This window comes from Opisthorchis viverrini (assembly GCF_000715545.1).
Source record: "Opisthorchis viverrini unplaced genomic scaffold opera_v5_69, whole genome shotgun sequence".
Classification (NCBI taxonomy): Eukaryota; Metazoa; Platyhelminthes; class Trematoda; order Opisthorchiida; family Opisthorchiidae; genus Opisthorchis; species Opisthorchis viverrini.
Genome location: NW_008751725.1, coordinates 892,353 through 909,288, shown reverse-complemented (window position 1 = coordinate 909,288; position 16,936 = coordinate 892,353). Strand labels below are relative to the sequence as shown.

Sequence of the window (16,936 nt, the reverse complement as noted above, 5' to 3'; positions counted from 1 at the left end):
ATCGGAAGTCTGGAAGTTCTGACCATCGGTCGTGTGAAGTGGGAACCAAAGACATAATTCGGAGTGCCATTGGGGGGGATTGATCGACCGACAGTTCTGAGCTAAAATACTCAAGGATGAAGTACACTACTGGAACTTGTTACAGGACAGATTAGGTTTGAAACGGTACGTCATACTGGTGTGATCGGAACTTGACCTGTCGGAAATTCCGAAGCATCGGACTGAGCAAGTAGTTGTTCAAGTTTGGGTCTGTAGGCAGCCATTCTTAACACAGGACACTCCGGGGAGTAGCCCTCATACCTACAGGGAGTCCACTGAGCAAGTAGTTGTTCAAGTTTGGGTCTATAGGCAGCCATTCTTAACACAGGACACTCAGCAATGTCCCGGGGAGTAGCCCTCATATCTACAGGGAGTCCCAAAAGCCGCGTCTAGGTTTTCTGTCTGTTCTCATCATCTCCTACGGTTTATCTGTTTTGTGGTGCATTGTGTTATTACATTACTGTACTACATTTTATTACATTAAATGTGTACATATTCGAAGGACCTCCTTAGGAGTGAACATTCCAGAATGTCACTTGTAAAAATGAGGCTAAAAATGACTTTCGTGACCACAGTTTTGAAGCGCTTCAGGTGTTGCGAGTCACCAAGTTACCCGGTGCGTACATTACAAGTTCCAGCTGTTAGGGCTTTATATGATCATAATGAGCCAGCAGATGAGCATACAGGGAGGTTACGTAATCATCCTCTTCTGTCCCTACCCGAGTCTAAATCGGGTCTATAACAAGTGAAGAGTCTTCAGCTGGTTGGGCCTATGGCCCAGTGAAAAGCCGCATGTGCACAGGATCTTGTCGGAGTGATTTAATGTGACAGACCGATCGGTTTACTAATAATGCATTGTTGATTTGCCATACGTTCCATGAACCATACTTTGTGAAGCTGGCTCACATCTTCATACACCAATTTCCAGCCTAGTCCTTCTTCTGTGTTCTTGGGACAGACTGATTCTGCCTCGTCACTCCTCAGTAATTTATACTGTTGTTGTTTCAACAATCCTAAATAAAATACAGAGACAATTCCGTAAAAGCTATGACACTTGAAATGATCTCACTTCATACCGTCTTTTCTTTCTAGATAATCTGTTACCTTATGATCTTGTAATTATTTTGAGGCGAAGTGACCGTGGTTCCTCATAATCCTACAGCCCTCAAGTCATCCACAGATTACCCTCATAGGAAATACTCAACAAGTGTATAGTTCCGTTATACTGAACAAAGATGTTTGACTTGATGGAATCAACAGCAACCAGCAGTCGTTCTTTTAGCGATGGAATGAGTTGAGATCCTGTCAATACCTGAATCCTCGTGGTTTATTTGACATGAGGTGAACACCAACTCTACCAGTGCTACAATTCATGAAATTGAGCACTTTTTCGGGACTTTTCATTTCTCAACTAATTTCGTATTGATTCGTGGCTCAGTGCACCCAGTCGCCTTTGCCGGATAAATGTCTACCCCCCAAAAAGTATTTTCGGACAATTCGGTATGAGATGCTAGAATCATGAGCCAAAGTACGAAAATTATTCACCATCGCCGATAACCTCTCGAAATTGGCCGTCTTCAGCATGTTGAATGGGAAGTTCAAGTGCGCATAAGAGTAATGAAAACAGCTAAGAGTCCAGCTATGTGTAGCTAGGCTTCCCCTTCGTCACTTGATGCTTAGCTGATGGTCGATCGTATACAGCAAAACCTGACAAGTGAATCATGTATGGTATGCCTAAACTCAACATTCAAACCCACGTCAAACAACTTAGCCGAAAGTACCAGTCCGATGGTAGATAACTGGCTGATTAATTTGACTGCCCACTGGTGAATTCGAAGTAGGTACAATTATTATAAAACCCACCATTGTCTGAGTTGCTAGAAAATTTCAAAATCATCTTTTTATCTTCCGCACATGCCAGCACGAGGAATTTGGTCCCATTGGTTACCGTGTTAACAACAAGCATACCTTAGGTGGCGTGCAAAGCTTCTACGTGCACGGAATTTTTGTCGGCTTCAGTACCATAATGGATGTCTCAAAACGGCATACTGCACCCCTCTGTATATACACATGTGATAGTGTGTTAGTGCGTCTCCACTTGCTCATTAAGTACGGCAATTGTCGAGGCCTACCACCCTATTAATACGTACCTGTAAATAAAGACGTGTGCTACCAATGGCCTCCGCAGCCAACATGACACGCCTTAGCGCTTCAGGCTAGTCTATACACCGCTCACAGCAATAGCTCGCCTGGCGGAAGCGTATCATGTATGCATCGTCTGCAAGCACGCACGTATGCGCGCACCTACATACGCACCGGAGTCGTCGAATGACGTGTGAGCTTGCCTCATGTGTCATGTGACAGCTGTGGGACGGAGAGTGCCAATCCGAATGCAGCAAATTTGACCGACAGGGTGACAGCAACGCATCCCTTGACTCGACGCACGTGCGTACACACGTACGCACCGACATGATATAGCGCTCCCCCACCTTCGACACAGGTCCTATTGTGCGGTCAGATGTCGGTGCGTCAATCCTTCTGTCTTGTGCTCTGATTTGTTCAAAACCGGTGGCATTCGTCCCCTTTTATTCTCGCCCTCCCCATAAACCTCGTGCGTGCCCTGGGCAAGGGACACTGACGCGACATGACACGGTTGTATCCTGTCACACTGAATCGCATAACTCGTTGTTCTACCCAGATGCAGCACTCTGTTTCGCTTCGGGCGTGACAACACTGGTCAAGAAATTCGGAGAATTCTTCACGCTCATCACTTTTGCTGCCCACCCTAGAAAGAGGATGGGCCTACTGCCGTTACTGAATGCTGTGGACGTACTGATTTTACATTGTCCTTTATGTTGTTTTCACACACATTGGCTTGCCCAATTGGAGACCCATTTCAATCTGGAACATGATTCAGAAACTGTGGATTTTATGCTTTATCAGTGCTCGCGTTGTCAGAAAATTGCCTCCTCAAAGTCTTTCCTAACCGAACACCTGGAATTGCATCACAAGTCACCGGTACTAAAGCACAATGGCCGTTCGGAGGCCATTGACAATGAAGTTGGTGCTGGTGCTGGCGGCGGTTGCGGCTCAGTGGTACTAGAAAACGGTCTTATCGACCAACATTCGAGTGAAAATAGTAATGATAGCAATGCGTCGATGGAATTGAAAGAGAATAGAAAAAACAGCGAGCATTCCAGTCCGCAAACCAGGGATGACGGTATAAGCAAATCAGAAAAGAAACCTGGAGCTTACGTGAAAACTCTATTTGTCGGTCAGTTATGTGGTCGTTCCTCTGTGCGAACGGAGAACGTCTCGCAAAACGGCCCCATGCTTGGCATTCAGCATCAGTGTTTATTCTGTGAGTATACCACCGCCCATCCGAAACAGTTATCTGAACACTACGCTCGACATGGTATCCGACAACTTCGGTTGCCCTTGGAGCTAGAAAACAGTGTCAGTTCGATGGCGGAACCCCGGTCATCCCCAGAAAAGTCGATGCATTCCGCTCCAGATTCAACCCGTTCTGTTTTGACCCAACTTCGATCCAATCCGCTGGCGGCAATGGATGAATTGGCAAAGGTAAGTCCCTCCCGAATTTTATGCGTCCCAGGAGTTTCACTGACTTTGATTTCAAATTAATATGCAGTACGAATCTCCCATGGTTTCTAGTCATCTCACGCGCACGATTAGGATTGCGTGATACGAATGGTTGCGCAGATTCCATTTCCACTAACTTCGTGCTATACGGAATTTGATGGAAAATATAACCCGATCGCATAACTTGGGCTAATCTAGCATACCCTGCTGGCATCCCCTGAGCTTCACAGTTTGGTTTGGTCACTTTGTGCCATCATCTACGTGACCACCCGAGAACTGTATTTATTTATTCGACAGAATTAACAAAGAATACTCACCTTGAGGATACCAACCTGAGGACAAGCAACTGCGTTATACCCAGGACCAACTGACCGTCCCACAAGGAGACGAAAGAAAGGGTTTTTGTGCCACACCTAACTGATTCAAGATCTTTGTCTGGTAGTAGGTCACCCTACATAAAAATATCACGCTGAGTGGTGCCGCGGGGAAAGAAAGTAGCTTGGGGTATTTTGTGTCTTCAGCCTCCTCGGTAGGTATCCAGCCACTAAATATTAAATAAAGGTGTTTAACACAGGCCCAAATACGCGGACTGTGTGAGTGGACCACGGTTTCCCAGGTTTGGATTTCCGACACTAATAACCCACTGAGTGGACTTAAACTGAGTGGATCATATGTTCGGTGACAGACAGTCGGTGACTAGTGAAGCGATAATGAAGTAACATGGCATTTTTTCTGAGAGTTGACAAGTCCTCGAAGTCGAGCGTTCTATCAGTGAACACCCAGAAACTCGACAGGCAGCTTTTTCGGTTCACTGAACAGGAAAAAGCAGGTAAGGGTAAGCGAAAATTGTGGAGTTCATCAGCTGCCCTTGGAAATAGACTTGATGGACAATGTAGGTTTTTCCCATGTTGATCCACAATCCGTGAGCAGACTTAGTAGACAAGCATACACGATACACCAAGTTCACGCCCAAATGAATGGGACTGTCAGAGACCGAGCACTTTGTCCTCCTGGAATATGGACTCGAAATTTGAGAGTAGACCTTTATCCAAAATCAGTCAAGGCTCGATATACGGGCATTTTACAATCAAGATCAAGTTTAAACACACTACTCATAAGGTGGCTGAAAACTCTTTCACAGCCCACTACCGGTTTCACCTTTCTTGGGGCTCATCAGCTGAACACAGTCCCCGATTTGCCATCGACCTTACGTTCCACTTAAGCCCAAATTGCACGAAATTAGCGAAACCGGTTTGATTTTGCGGGTGACGCACCTGGAACCCAGCTGAATCTCTCGAATATGATGTCCTTATGAGTAGTGTGTCACGATATCTCGAATATTGTATCAGCTGAAACATGAGGCAGCTCGGTGCAGCCCATTCAGTTCCCTAAAAGCATCATAAATAAAAGACTCAGCTGGGTTCTAAGTGAGTCTCACAAAACCAAGATCAATGTTTTTGCCAATCGATTCACTTTTCAGCAGTTATTGACAGTAACAAACACCGGACATCGCCAACAAATCCATCCAGTGGCGACACTGTCTAGCAAGGTGAAATGAGTAAATAAGCAGCAGCAAGTTCGCCGTTGGTGAAGCGATTCCATAAGTGACATCGCCATGAAGAAGAGTTCTCCTAACTGAGCCGACGAATTCAAAGCTCACGTTTTCATGCTGTCCACTGTATAAGATACGCTCATCATGTCCTGCAACCTTGAGAGCTATTTTTCTTATCCGACACCAAGGTTGCTGAATACGCTTCCTAGAAAGGTTGTTTGTTATTCAGTTGTATTCTGTGTTTTTGTGTCAAAATATGTTCCCACTTGGGGCTTTTTCGTGTTAGTAAGTAAATACAAACCCAAGGGACTCACTGTTCATCCACATTAATTTAAGTCTTGGAGTGGTGTGCACCGGGACTAAATGCTCCTATGCCATCCAAGTACCTTATCATGATAAAGGCTTAGAAATCCTCGAAGCTTGGAAGTAAGGCCTGTTTACACACAACCGCTACTAACTTTTTGGTTGGCTAGTGAGCCCCAATCGATCGTCCCAGATATTCGTTCGAAATATTCACTTGTTTTTCACTTTCGTAGATGCTGTTTTATGTATCAGATCGCCCCATGATATAGGAGTGACATGGTCCCCAGTAGGAGAACAAGTAACAAATTCTGGATTGGGCCAACGGTCAGGAAGCACCTTCTGAGGTTTTAGGCTCCCCATATTGAAGTATTCGAATATTCCATCGCTTTTTTCGGAATGACAATAGCGTGAACACCTGGTTTTCAGCACTAACAACTAATGGAGTTCGGTTTAGTCACACTCATCTCCGTCATGTACAGTCTGCCCGGTCCGACATGGTCGTTTGCTTGCTGGACCGGCATGATTTATGGAACAGTTTTGGAGTAAATTTTTCAGGTCGGGCTGACGAACAGGATATCAAACAGACCGTACCGACCGCAACATGATTGATGTCAATACCACACTTATGCGTTGTCAGCTGCGCATATTACGACGGCGGCGTGGGCAGTGTCAGTTAGACCGAGTAAGGTTGTCAAGACGTTCAGCTGAAAGAGCCGTTCCACTGATTTGTGTGATTCATTTGTTGCACACAACATTTCATTTGCTGTGCAGCAATTTCACAGGAGTTTGACAACTAGAACCAGCGAGTGCAGATTACGGAAACATGATAGGTTAGTCGGTATGACATTCGTCCAGTAAGCGGTAGATTGGTGGCCCGTTCAGTGCCCCACCCCACGGAGGCATACGTTTTCGTTCATGCTACGTACACTTAAAATTCTTGGAAAACATGAAATCCTAGCCCTCATCACTTTACGCCGCTAGTCCTCTGGCATCTGTGTCTGAATTCTCTCGATACGTCCAGACACTATCAAGTTTCCGGACTAGCTATCTGCGAGTTAGAAAACATTCACAAGAATCTGCTACTGAACAAACACCGCAGCACAGTCAACACAGTCGTGGATTCATTCGGCTACGTTCTGAGACTAATTCCTGAGAGATATTCTTGCTTCTGTCAGCAGTTCACCTAGTCCATTTGTACACTCGAAAACCGCGAGTAGCTTTTTTTTATTTCGAAACCACTGTATTCCATTGGTGATCCGTATGCGATGCTGCTCACATGCGGAGATGGGCCACCCCTCTAGACCCGCGAGAATAGCATTCCTCGTCAGCTATGCTTATATGCGCATCCCGCCCTCGAAAACGGAGGGCACCATCTAGACAGTGCCACATTCTTTCTCACGGAGCCAAGTTGAAGAATGCTGTCTAACTCAGTAATTGGGATTTTAAACGCTTTACTAGCCAACCAGTTCCTTCGTTGAGCTTAGTGTTTATGAAGTTTACTACAGCTGCGGCATTCTAGATTGACATTGAACATGCATTGTCACCTAATTTTGGGATACTTGACAGCCAAATTTTGGCGCTTTGGCTTGATAAATATCGAATAGTCCGCGAGGTCGATAGATCACCGGGCGTTTTGTGAACAGTCATACTGACTAATTTCATCACTGAGTGAAATCCCTTTACGCCCGCAATGGCTACTCTGCTCCTTCCCTAGAGCGACCTTTAACCAGAAACACCACTCTCGTTGGTAAGGTTTTAGGTGGAACTCTGTAAATTTATGTTGTGTAGAAAGGCATACACCTACGTACTAGTACTCAATTGAATCGAGTGTGCTTTCATATAGTATTACACCGGCGAATGATTTCTCGATATTTGTGTGCAACTGAACACCGTGGATAAACAGCTGTGTCTAATTCGGTTTGGACTGCACTTGTATAGCCCATTCTTTGAACTATAACTTTAAGTTCACTTGGATTCAGAAGATGAGTCCTTGGGCCCTCCGGATAATCGGATTCAGTTAGGGTCATTTTGAGGTCACATGGTTGATAGTCGATCAGCTGAACACTTTTTCGGTGCCACCCGAAGGAAGCATCAGGGCTGAGATAAGTTCAAGTTGCTCAAGCCTAGACTGGAACAGTCGAAATGTCGAGGTTGAGTTCGATCCGCGAACTTCCGGTCAGTAAATTCACTCACCCGTCTCCAGTTCTACGCCAAGTGGGTCTCGCTATTATATCATAGCTAACCGATGAAAGCCTCATCTTGCCTGTCATTAAGTCATGTCATACCAAGCCAACAGGGTGCACGTTGTGCAGAGCAACGAGTCGAAAAGACGTAAGGGTGATTTATCATTGTTCCATATACGAACATTCCGTACATACAGAGTACCTTAAGCTCGGAGGGATGAAACAAGCATCGATGTAGTGAAGTGAAAAAAACTTCGCACACAGTCTGATGCATGTACGATGAGCACCTGCATCAGCAATTGAAAAACGCAGTGGGCTGCTCTGGAATCTGGGCAGCATCTTTGCACAGCAAGTAAATGAGAGTTCGCTGATCCACATTGAAGCCAGCTGAAGGGAAAACCTCTAGTTGCTTCCGTTATGACTAGGTTGTCGAATGTTGATAAAACCCATCGGTATTTGATAGCACTTACTAAAGTGATAACGTCTAAACGGCGGATTCCAGTGGTTTGTGTGATCAATATCACTTATATCGAGGTACGATTAGCAACCGTTTCACAGCGACAACCATCCACGAAGCGATCAATTCTGGTGTCTCCTAGACGTAAACACCCCAGTGGAGAATCATATCATGTTGAATATTGCGAAGGCGAGAGAATGTTTTTTTCCAGGTTGAGCCATTTCTTTGCTTCTGTTCAATTCTGTGATTGAAATAGTCACAGCCTTTGTCTAGTCAATCGTTGGCTATGGTGAACGGCTAGGGTGTTTCATTCGAATAGTTATCAATTTCTACTCCACAGGTTTGGAATCCACCGGTAGATGTCTGAGACACAAAAATTCGACCCCATCCTGCACTGAATTACAGTGGTTATTCTGAGAGGCAAACAAGGCACATTTTTCATGCTTTGGTACGCCTCTTTTCTGATCTTCCTTGCGTTCACACCTGACAATACCACCTTTTGATTTCAGTCTCTTTACTTTTATTCGCATGTATGCAGCGTGGTCTTCCCACAGAGGAAGTGTCACGTTTGGGTTGTCTCTGTACACCGTGGTCAACCTTTCGGGGCTAGGATATTGGAATTTTTGAGCGAAGAGAGAGAGAGACTGGAGAGATACCTATTCGAACACAACCCTTTGATCTGAGCTGAATACCGATTTGGCTACCTATGTTGACGGCTTCAACACATTTATGCGCATGGAGCATTGCTGGTTCGTAGCTGTGTATATTTCAGTCTGTTAACAATAATGGGAGCATTTTGGTAATGTGAAAAGATGTGTAAGTTGCTTCGTGCCGAACTATACATGTGCGAGAACAAGATTGTGTCTGATTATACCTACACAGAGACAGTTATCATGCTACGTTTACAAGTTGAAAAAAGTTGACAGGGAGCTTTGAATTGGCTCTTTATTCTGTAAGTCTCCCACTCTCCTACCGCCTTTTTAGTGTCGAACTGTTCAGGTGATTACCTCCGGTGGATGATCGGTCGAAATTGTAGTGGAACTTTGGACACTCTAGAGAACCGCTTCATTGCATTGGGGTCAGAACTAGCACCCATAGGTTATTGGCTGAGAATGGCGCGATTTCATCGGTATTGATTGTCAAAGTGGAGGTCAGTGACCAATCTCAAAGTCCTCAATAGGGGTATAAACCCTGAATCGTCCGTGACCTTACTGATGTGACCATGTGTGCTCATATTAACGTGTCCGAACAGGAGCAATGGAATTAGCACACTGAAGGCTGACGGCTGTCATAGTCTTGACTGTAATTGGTAAATTACAGAGATCAAACCCTTACCTCCCACCAAAAGCCCATTTATGTGGAAGCTGTTTTGCCGTAATACACTACTCATAAGACCGACTTCGCCCTTCTTGGGGTTCATCCGGTAGGCGCAGTCCACTGGTTTCCGTCAAGCTTATGTTATACTTGAACCCAAACTGCACGAAGTTAGCGAACTACAGTTATTTGCAGGCAAATTTGGTTTTGCGAGGAAGTGGGTTGCCGAAGAATTTTTAGCAATCTCTTGAGTAGTGCGTTACGTCTATACATGTATCGCGATATATCGAATGTCGTACCAACTGAAACATGAGGTGGCCTGGTGCAGTACATTTAGTTGCTTAGAAACACCATACGCGAGAGATTCAGCTGGGTTCCAGGTGTGTGTCTCGCAAACCAGATTTTGGGTTCCAGGTGTGTGTCTCGCAAAACCAGATTTGTTTGCAAATGAGTGTATTTCGCTAAACTTTTCTGCCATTTAGTTAAGATCCTCTAATTATACGGCATGTAAATGCACTGAGGCAAGCTCCTTTTTCGTTTGAAATTACCTCAGTTGCCTGAAGCACGTGCCCTCTGTAGGTTTACCAACCTCCCATTTTGATTCCAGGAGAATAAAAACAGTTGATGTGAATCAAAGGCTTCTTGGCCCACGTGGGCCAATAGCTCTACCTACTGTTTTTTAAGACTAAGCAGCTCCATAAGTCTGTCCAAGATGTACGTTTGCGAGAACAATGTCTCAGCAGTAGTAACTTTGGGAGGCCATAAGTTCACTTCTGGCGACAAGCGGCTTTATCATTCCGTTCCCTTGTACCCATTAATTGTTGGTGAACTGCGCAATTTCGTCGACAAACTTGTCTAACTTTGTGGTCTCTGTATTGTGTACCTTCTTTCAAAGCAGTTACCGAAATATAAGACCACGGAAATGAAAACACATTTGGTGCTTTCTTAGTCATTTGACACCCTGATCACTTGAAAGCACCTCTCCGGTTTCTAGATCGAGAACCGGACCTGATTTAGATAAAACATTCAGTCGTCGCATGACGAAATAGGCAATTCAGATGTCATAGTGAAAGCAGACGAATGCTCCGCTCCACAAGACAAGGTTGTCTGGGCAAGCGTCTCCTCGTAAATGGAGCGAGCCTTTTAAAGAAGCAGTGTAACAAAGAATGCGTGATTGCGTTGACTGGTCGGAAATATTTGAATCAACAACACGACCATGGTGTGAATCGGAATATGCAAATTGTCAGGTGCGATATCAGAAGCTCATTCCGCCGAGAATGTCAGTTGACTAATAAATCAATCGGTAGTAAGTTTACACTTCGAACAAGTATCTTCCGAACAATGGGATCAGGATCCCACAGTCTAGGCGATCGATATCCGTTGGGTTATGACACCAAAACAACGTGCTCGACGGATGGTTCGAAAAGCTTGATCCGCGTCTTTTGCATATGCAATTGCTGTCAATGTACTAGGGAAGCGCTTGAACCGGATACTCAACCTCCGAATCATGGAATCTCCGAATAGCGATAATGTTGAGGTATTCTTCGGGCATACGCCCGGGTGTATAGGTGGGTCATGGCACCGTCGGAAGCACTTTCAACGCACACATAATCGATTATGATAACAGTTGGAAGCCTCGCATACCGTTGTCACTTCAGCAAGGAGACACGGTTACAACTCATGCAGTTTGAACTTCACCAAAGCTAATTGGTTTTTTATGTACAGCAATTAGCTTTTTTCTTGCATTCTGTTGTTGTTGTGAAGACCTTATACATCGTGGCTTGTTCCAAATCGCTCTCCTAGTGTAAACAGCCGATCTGCCGTTCTTCTAGTTGAATACCTGCCAAGTTTAATGATATGTATGTGAACATATGGGCTTAGCAAAATGCGGACGCAGTACTGTAGAATGCAAGGTGTACTTTCCTTGCTTGACATTATTCCGGTATCCGGAAGATTACTGCTGCCATGTGAACTGTATACAAACCAGTTTACGCTATATCGGCAATGATTATAATGATAACCTTATACAATCAAGACTTGGGGAATGGAAAATGTGAATACAACCTCACAAGCCTAGAATCCAAATGAAATTTAGGAGGCCTGGGATGATATCTATTGAGGAAAACGAAAAAACTAAGCTAAGCAAGCGTCTTCTGGGAGTCCATTATGGACCTCAGAGCCCATCCGAGAATAGAGTCCCTCAGAATGAGTCCAGGTGATACACTCACTCTTTGACTGTTGTAGCTGCAGCCTATCCCACTGGCAGTTTCGAGTGGAACATAAGGTAGAAGTTAACACATAGAGTTTATCACTAGTTTAACACGTGAAACACTCAATAAAGTAAACAGCTTTTGAAGAGTAGGAGATTCTGAATGACGGTATTCTGCTTCTTTGAAAATCTAGACAAACACTTCTCTGGGGGGGGGGGAGCAAAGCTACCTACTTACTATGATTGATCCGTGAGAGGACTTAGCATTGGTGGTTGGTGTTCTCATCAAAATCCTGATTCGAGTTGTCATGGCTACACTAACAAGATAGCCATCACCACATACTGTTGCGATCCACGATCCACGTGTATGTTCACTTCTTTGTAGGTTTTCTGATGACAGTTATTGAGTCTGTGCTCGTCTATGCCTGTTCACCACCACAGGATCTGTAGTGTTATCGAAATAGAACTTTGGGTAGTAAGCGCTTTAGCGTATGTGGCTGTCGCGCAGGCAGTTAATGCCCGGGTTTTGTGGACAGACCTAAGTATTGGGCTTTTTCTCCTTAGAGTAGACCATAATAGGATGCTTTGGACTCGATGATGTCTTGTTTGACTAAAAACTGTTTGTGAGTTAGTGATAATACGTCACCATCGGGGAAAAAAAGGGGTTTTTTTATTCCGAAATAATATCAAGACTTTTGACTGTATATTTCCATCATCCCCAGTGAGATACATCGTGTATGTGATCACCATGACTCCTTTTTAATTTCGCAGCAGACTTTATATTTCCTAACTTGAGGGCCCAAATTTTTTCTCGCTGACTGTTAACCTGATTACTATTCAAGCACCAAACCGACTCAGTGGATAAATAGTTATCGTGTTGGATATGGTAAGCTTTATCGCAGGTTGTCACGGAAATAGATAGTATAATTCCTTTGTTGAGCGGCTCTCCTCGGAGGGGTCGCAATCAGGTTGATGCCTGACGAGGGACGCTGTTTGAGCTTTTCGGGGTAGTGAACTTATTTAAAGGTGTCTCCTTTGAGAACTACAAACGGCATACTTTTTTTAAAAAACTATTCTGATTTTGTCCATCAAGTAAGGTCTTTGAGAAAAAAATCGTTCAAATCTAGCACCGTTTCGATGCCAAACTGCCACGCCAACCGATGGAGGCACGAGGGCTGAGATACTTCCAGGTTGTCCAAGACTAGACAGGAGAAGTTGAGGTAAAGCGCCCATGATAATGTATACGGGGATCTAAGTGAGAGAACAGCTAATAAGTTAGGACCACTGATATAAAGCGCGCCACTGAGGCTGGGTCCTTTTTGTTTGTGTACGCTGGATTCCTACTAAATCAATAAACCAAAACAAAATTGATATCATACGCCGAGAATGCGCCTCATACACAAAACCCTCCTTTTGGCACTTGCGGACAACTGTATCTTCTAGGAATTTCCCTACTAACGTGATTGCATTAATCCGTCAAATATGATTAATATGTGAACTTGATACTTTAGAAGTTTCTTGCTTGGTTCCCCCGACATTTCGATTCTTCATTCTTGGGTTGGTTTCATCTTCTTTTTCATTATCAGCTTTAATTACTGGGGGATATCCCCGTGAAACATCTCCACCAGTTGGAATTGCTCATCGTCCTACAAACGCCTCAATCTGCTTAGATATTCTGGTTTCAACAACTACCTTTCCAACCCTCTGATTCTGGGAGGCTGTTTGCGTGATGAGATCAAACTTGACTTTAGTCACCGTGATATGGAGTTGTCCATTGAAACTCAACTTCAAATTCAGATATAATGATCGTGTACTCATTTCCTTTCAAGGCGGATGAGCTTGGGACAGAGAAAACAGTTTTTTTTATCGGGAAGGAACCCTGATGACCGTGAATAAGTCCCAAACGATGGCCAGTTTATCCAGGGTTGTTCATTCCAAGTCGAGGTTTACTGTCCCCTGGTTTACACAAACGTGATTCGTCAAAATTACCGAATGCTTGTGCTTCCTGCATTGCATCGACTGATGCTCCAGTAATGAATTTTCTGTCAGGTCCGCCAACATTTAGACCGATTGTTGTCATCTGCAAGCTGGACTGCCGGATTCATGCAAACGTATAATGCGTGAACCTTTAGGGAGTAATTATTCGCCCCATATGAAATGAAAAAGCCGTTGTAACATCTGCGATCGATCGTTTGATCAGTTCCAATAATCAATAACGTGGTTAAAATGTACACAGCTCATCACAAAGGGCAAGTCAGTAGCTATGGCTGTTCACTTGTGGCTGGCATCCAAATGACGTCGAATGATTTTAGTTTCGCGATCGACCCATTGACCCCGCAACCAGTTTGTGAGAGAAACTTGCCGGAGATCAGTGTTGAGTTGGTTCACCTCCGCAAAGCTAGGTTATTTACGAATGTGGTCGTTGGTTCGTTCGCCGAGCTGGGCATTTTGATTACAAACGTTTCATCACCGATCGAGGTGACATCATCGCTGCGTAGTGGTGCGTAGCGGTGGGTTGGTGGTTGAGCACAACTACTACGCTACCATCTACGCTACCTGGGCCACCAACATATTCCTCTATGGAATGTCTTGTTCACTCGGTGTCTGTCTCTCGCGGAATCCCATGAGGTGTCCTGTTGTACTGACTGTCCGATTATTTCAGCAATAAGATAGTTGTCGTTAAACCAGGTGATCGTGTTTGGAAAATTGGGGCAACCAAAGCAGTCCACCGCAAGAATGAGTCTTTTTGTCGAGTTATCTATCGTACAGGATGTTCTTCCTAAGGAGAATTCGTACCAAAACGTTTTGGCTGAAAGATATTTTTTCCTGTCACAGGAATCTCTTTCTAAAAGGGACTCGTCTTACCTCCGAAAAGCGTTACCCAAACCCAGTGAAGATGAGTGGGACAGTTTGAAAAGTTTGGATATGGAACCACAAGGTTAGGCTGACCAAAGAGTCTGCCACTTTCTTATCGAATTTCTTTCGGTAGTAATGTGGCTTGACAATCACTATATCTTTTCGTAGAACGCTCCTCTGTGCCTGCACGTTAGTCGTCTAAGTAACAGCCCTCCGACTATCTGCTTCGTTTCTTACGTGGATGTTGACATGACCCCGTTTCATCCACATTCTTCCAGAAGTTCTTCAGAAACCGAGTGTATCAAATAATTCCGCTTTGACGAGGCAGCCTGATTTATTGCACTATAATTTTGATACTGTTTCAGAAATCCTCAAAATGGCGTGCTCCAAGTGTGACCCACATCTGCAGGCCTTCTTTGAAGTACTAACGTGATAGGCATCTATACAAAGTCAGATTTAGATCCGAAGTAAACGTGAACTTTTAAATTCATTTGCTAAATGTGAGATTCGGAAATTCACTTTTCAAAATTGGTCTTCTGAAGTAGGGTACAAAAAAACTTATATTCTCATGAGATTGATGAAAGCGAGTTTTCCGTCATCCGTTCCATCTCTGTGGAATTTCTATCAACTTCACTTAATACTCGAATAAGACGGAGTATTAACTACTCATTTGTCGGCATTTTTTTATAATTCCAGGCATAATGGTCATCTTATACGGCTCTGCGATTGCATAAGCATCTCTACGACTGCATCAACCTTTAGCTGAGCTGATATTAAAAGTATCAAGGTGTTTTTCTGAATTTGATATGCACTATTGGGTTGCCGAAAACCATGCAGTATCCCACCACCGGTTGAGCATTATTTCAAGGTCACCACTTAGTCGGCGTCCCCGAATACCCAACAGCTCTACCTATTTTAAGTAAAGCGGAATTTTTCATCTTTTATTCGAGGTCAAGAGGTGCTGCACACAGGTCAGACCACTGAATTGAGTCGAGTGTGATTCACTTTTTCTGAGTCATCACTCTGAAATGAGACTGCTATTGAGGGTGAAAATTTTTGGTTAATTCGACAAAATATTTCAGTTGACACAATGGCGGCTAATTTTATCGGTCCTTGTAGATGGTCGGTTGAAACCAGAGGGGAGTGGTTTTTTATTCGGACCTCATTTCCTATCCGGTTGTTGTACAGTGTGATGAGTCTTAAGGTTTTTTGTTTTATGAAAAAGCCTTCGTGTAGCTCAATGCCAGATAATTTGGGCTACAAACGCCATCCGTGTGATGTCCATCAGAAGTCATACACTTTCTCAGTTGGACACCATTGTTTGCCGAGTACTTTGGTCGCTAGACGTGGATTCAGTGGTAACACCTACCGTGAATGCACCTAAGAGAACATTCTGATTGGCAATCAACTTTGAAGACAAACAGGTTCGACCTAACTGAAATAGGATCAAATGCGCTATACCAGTTAACGGTTGCACTCTCAGACAGTCAGAATAGAAGATACTTGCGTCTTGGGACAACACTTAGTAGTATATAACTGTGGTAAGGGTGAACTCTAACAGGAACAATTCGCACACTGGATTGTTTCCAGTTGGCGCATCGGAAAATAACTTAAGGATACAGTGGCCATTTGTTGGCTATTCACCCGAACATCATTAGGAGCAAGTTGACTAGATTTCCTTCTGGAATCTTAGAACCCAGTCAGCTGTAATAATGCTACTTACCAAACTGAAAGCCGACCAACTTGCATCACAACAATGGGGTCTGAGCTCGCTCTACAGATTAGACTGCAGCATGTAGGTTTTAAGTCTTCAGGGCGACGGCGCTCGTTATATTCTTTATACTGTTTTAAGAACTTACACTCTTGTGCCTAGCTCATGTTTGTCTCTAACACTGTCATCTGGGAAATATACTCGAAATTCTGAATGATGAATTTATCTGACGCAGTGGATAAGCCTTTGAGCACTATAGTAAAGTGGTCGTAAACTGTTGTCCTCATATTCATAACATATTTTGTGCTGTTAGTTTCAGTATATTCTGGTGGATTTTGCGAAGGAATGAACTTTATTGCCACCGATCATTTGTATCTGAAGTGCGTGTTCTACCTCCGATACTACTTGTACTCATCAAGTACGCATGAGCTAGTTCCGAGTCTTACCACCTATCCTAGTTGATTTGTCCGCACCAATGTCACATTCAAAGGTCTCTGGTCTCTTCGCCACTCTTCCACCTGACGCGTAATCACTTCTGAATTTAGACTCCACACCTAGAACTTTCATTTACAATCTAACGAATTGCACATCTCCCTTATGGTAGTGAGTCTCAAAGTTGCATTCCTTTGTGTACATCCCGTTGGTTTTGAATGGTCCCGCTAAGAGTGGTGCAGGCTTTCGGCCACTCTTCCGTTAGTTTTTTTCCAGGAGT

General features: G+C 44.0%; 2 protein-coding genes across 2 annotated transcripts in view; one reads left to right on the top strand and one right to left on the bottom strand.

Moving 5' to 3' along the window:
- Nucleotides 1–2,622: 2,622 nt before the first annotated feature.
- The window catches only part of T265_13466 (hypothetical protein), a gene marked incomplete at both ends in the record, with an annotated part of 55,825 nt that continues 41,511 nt past the window's right edge, over nt 2,623–16,936 (top strand). The window contains one exon of the mRNA XM_009169015.1: nt 2,623–3,621. Coding sequence (XP_009167279.1) covers nt 2,623–3,621 — 999 coding nt within the window. The remainder of the gene's footprint in view (nt 3,622–16,936) is intronic.
- T265_04288 (hypothetical protein) overlaps nt 3,497–16,936 on the bottom strand; it is a gene marked incomplete at both ends in the record, with an annotated part of 48,028 nt that continues 34,588 nt past the window's right edge. The window contains one exon of the mRNA XM_009168987.1: nt 3,497–3,782. Within this exon, the coding sequence (XP_009167251.1) occupies nt 3,497–3,782 (286 nt within the window). The remainder of the gene's footprint in view (nt 3,783–16,936) is intronic.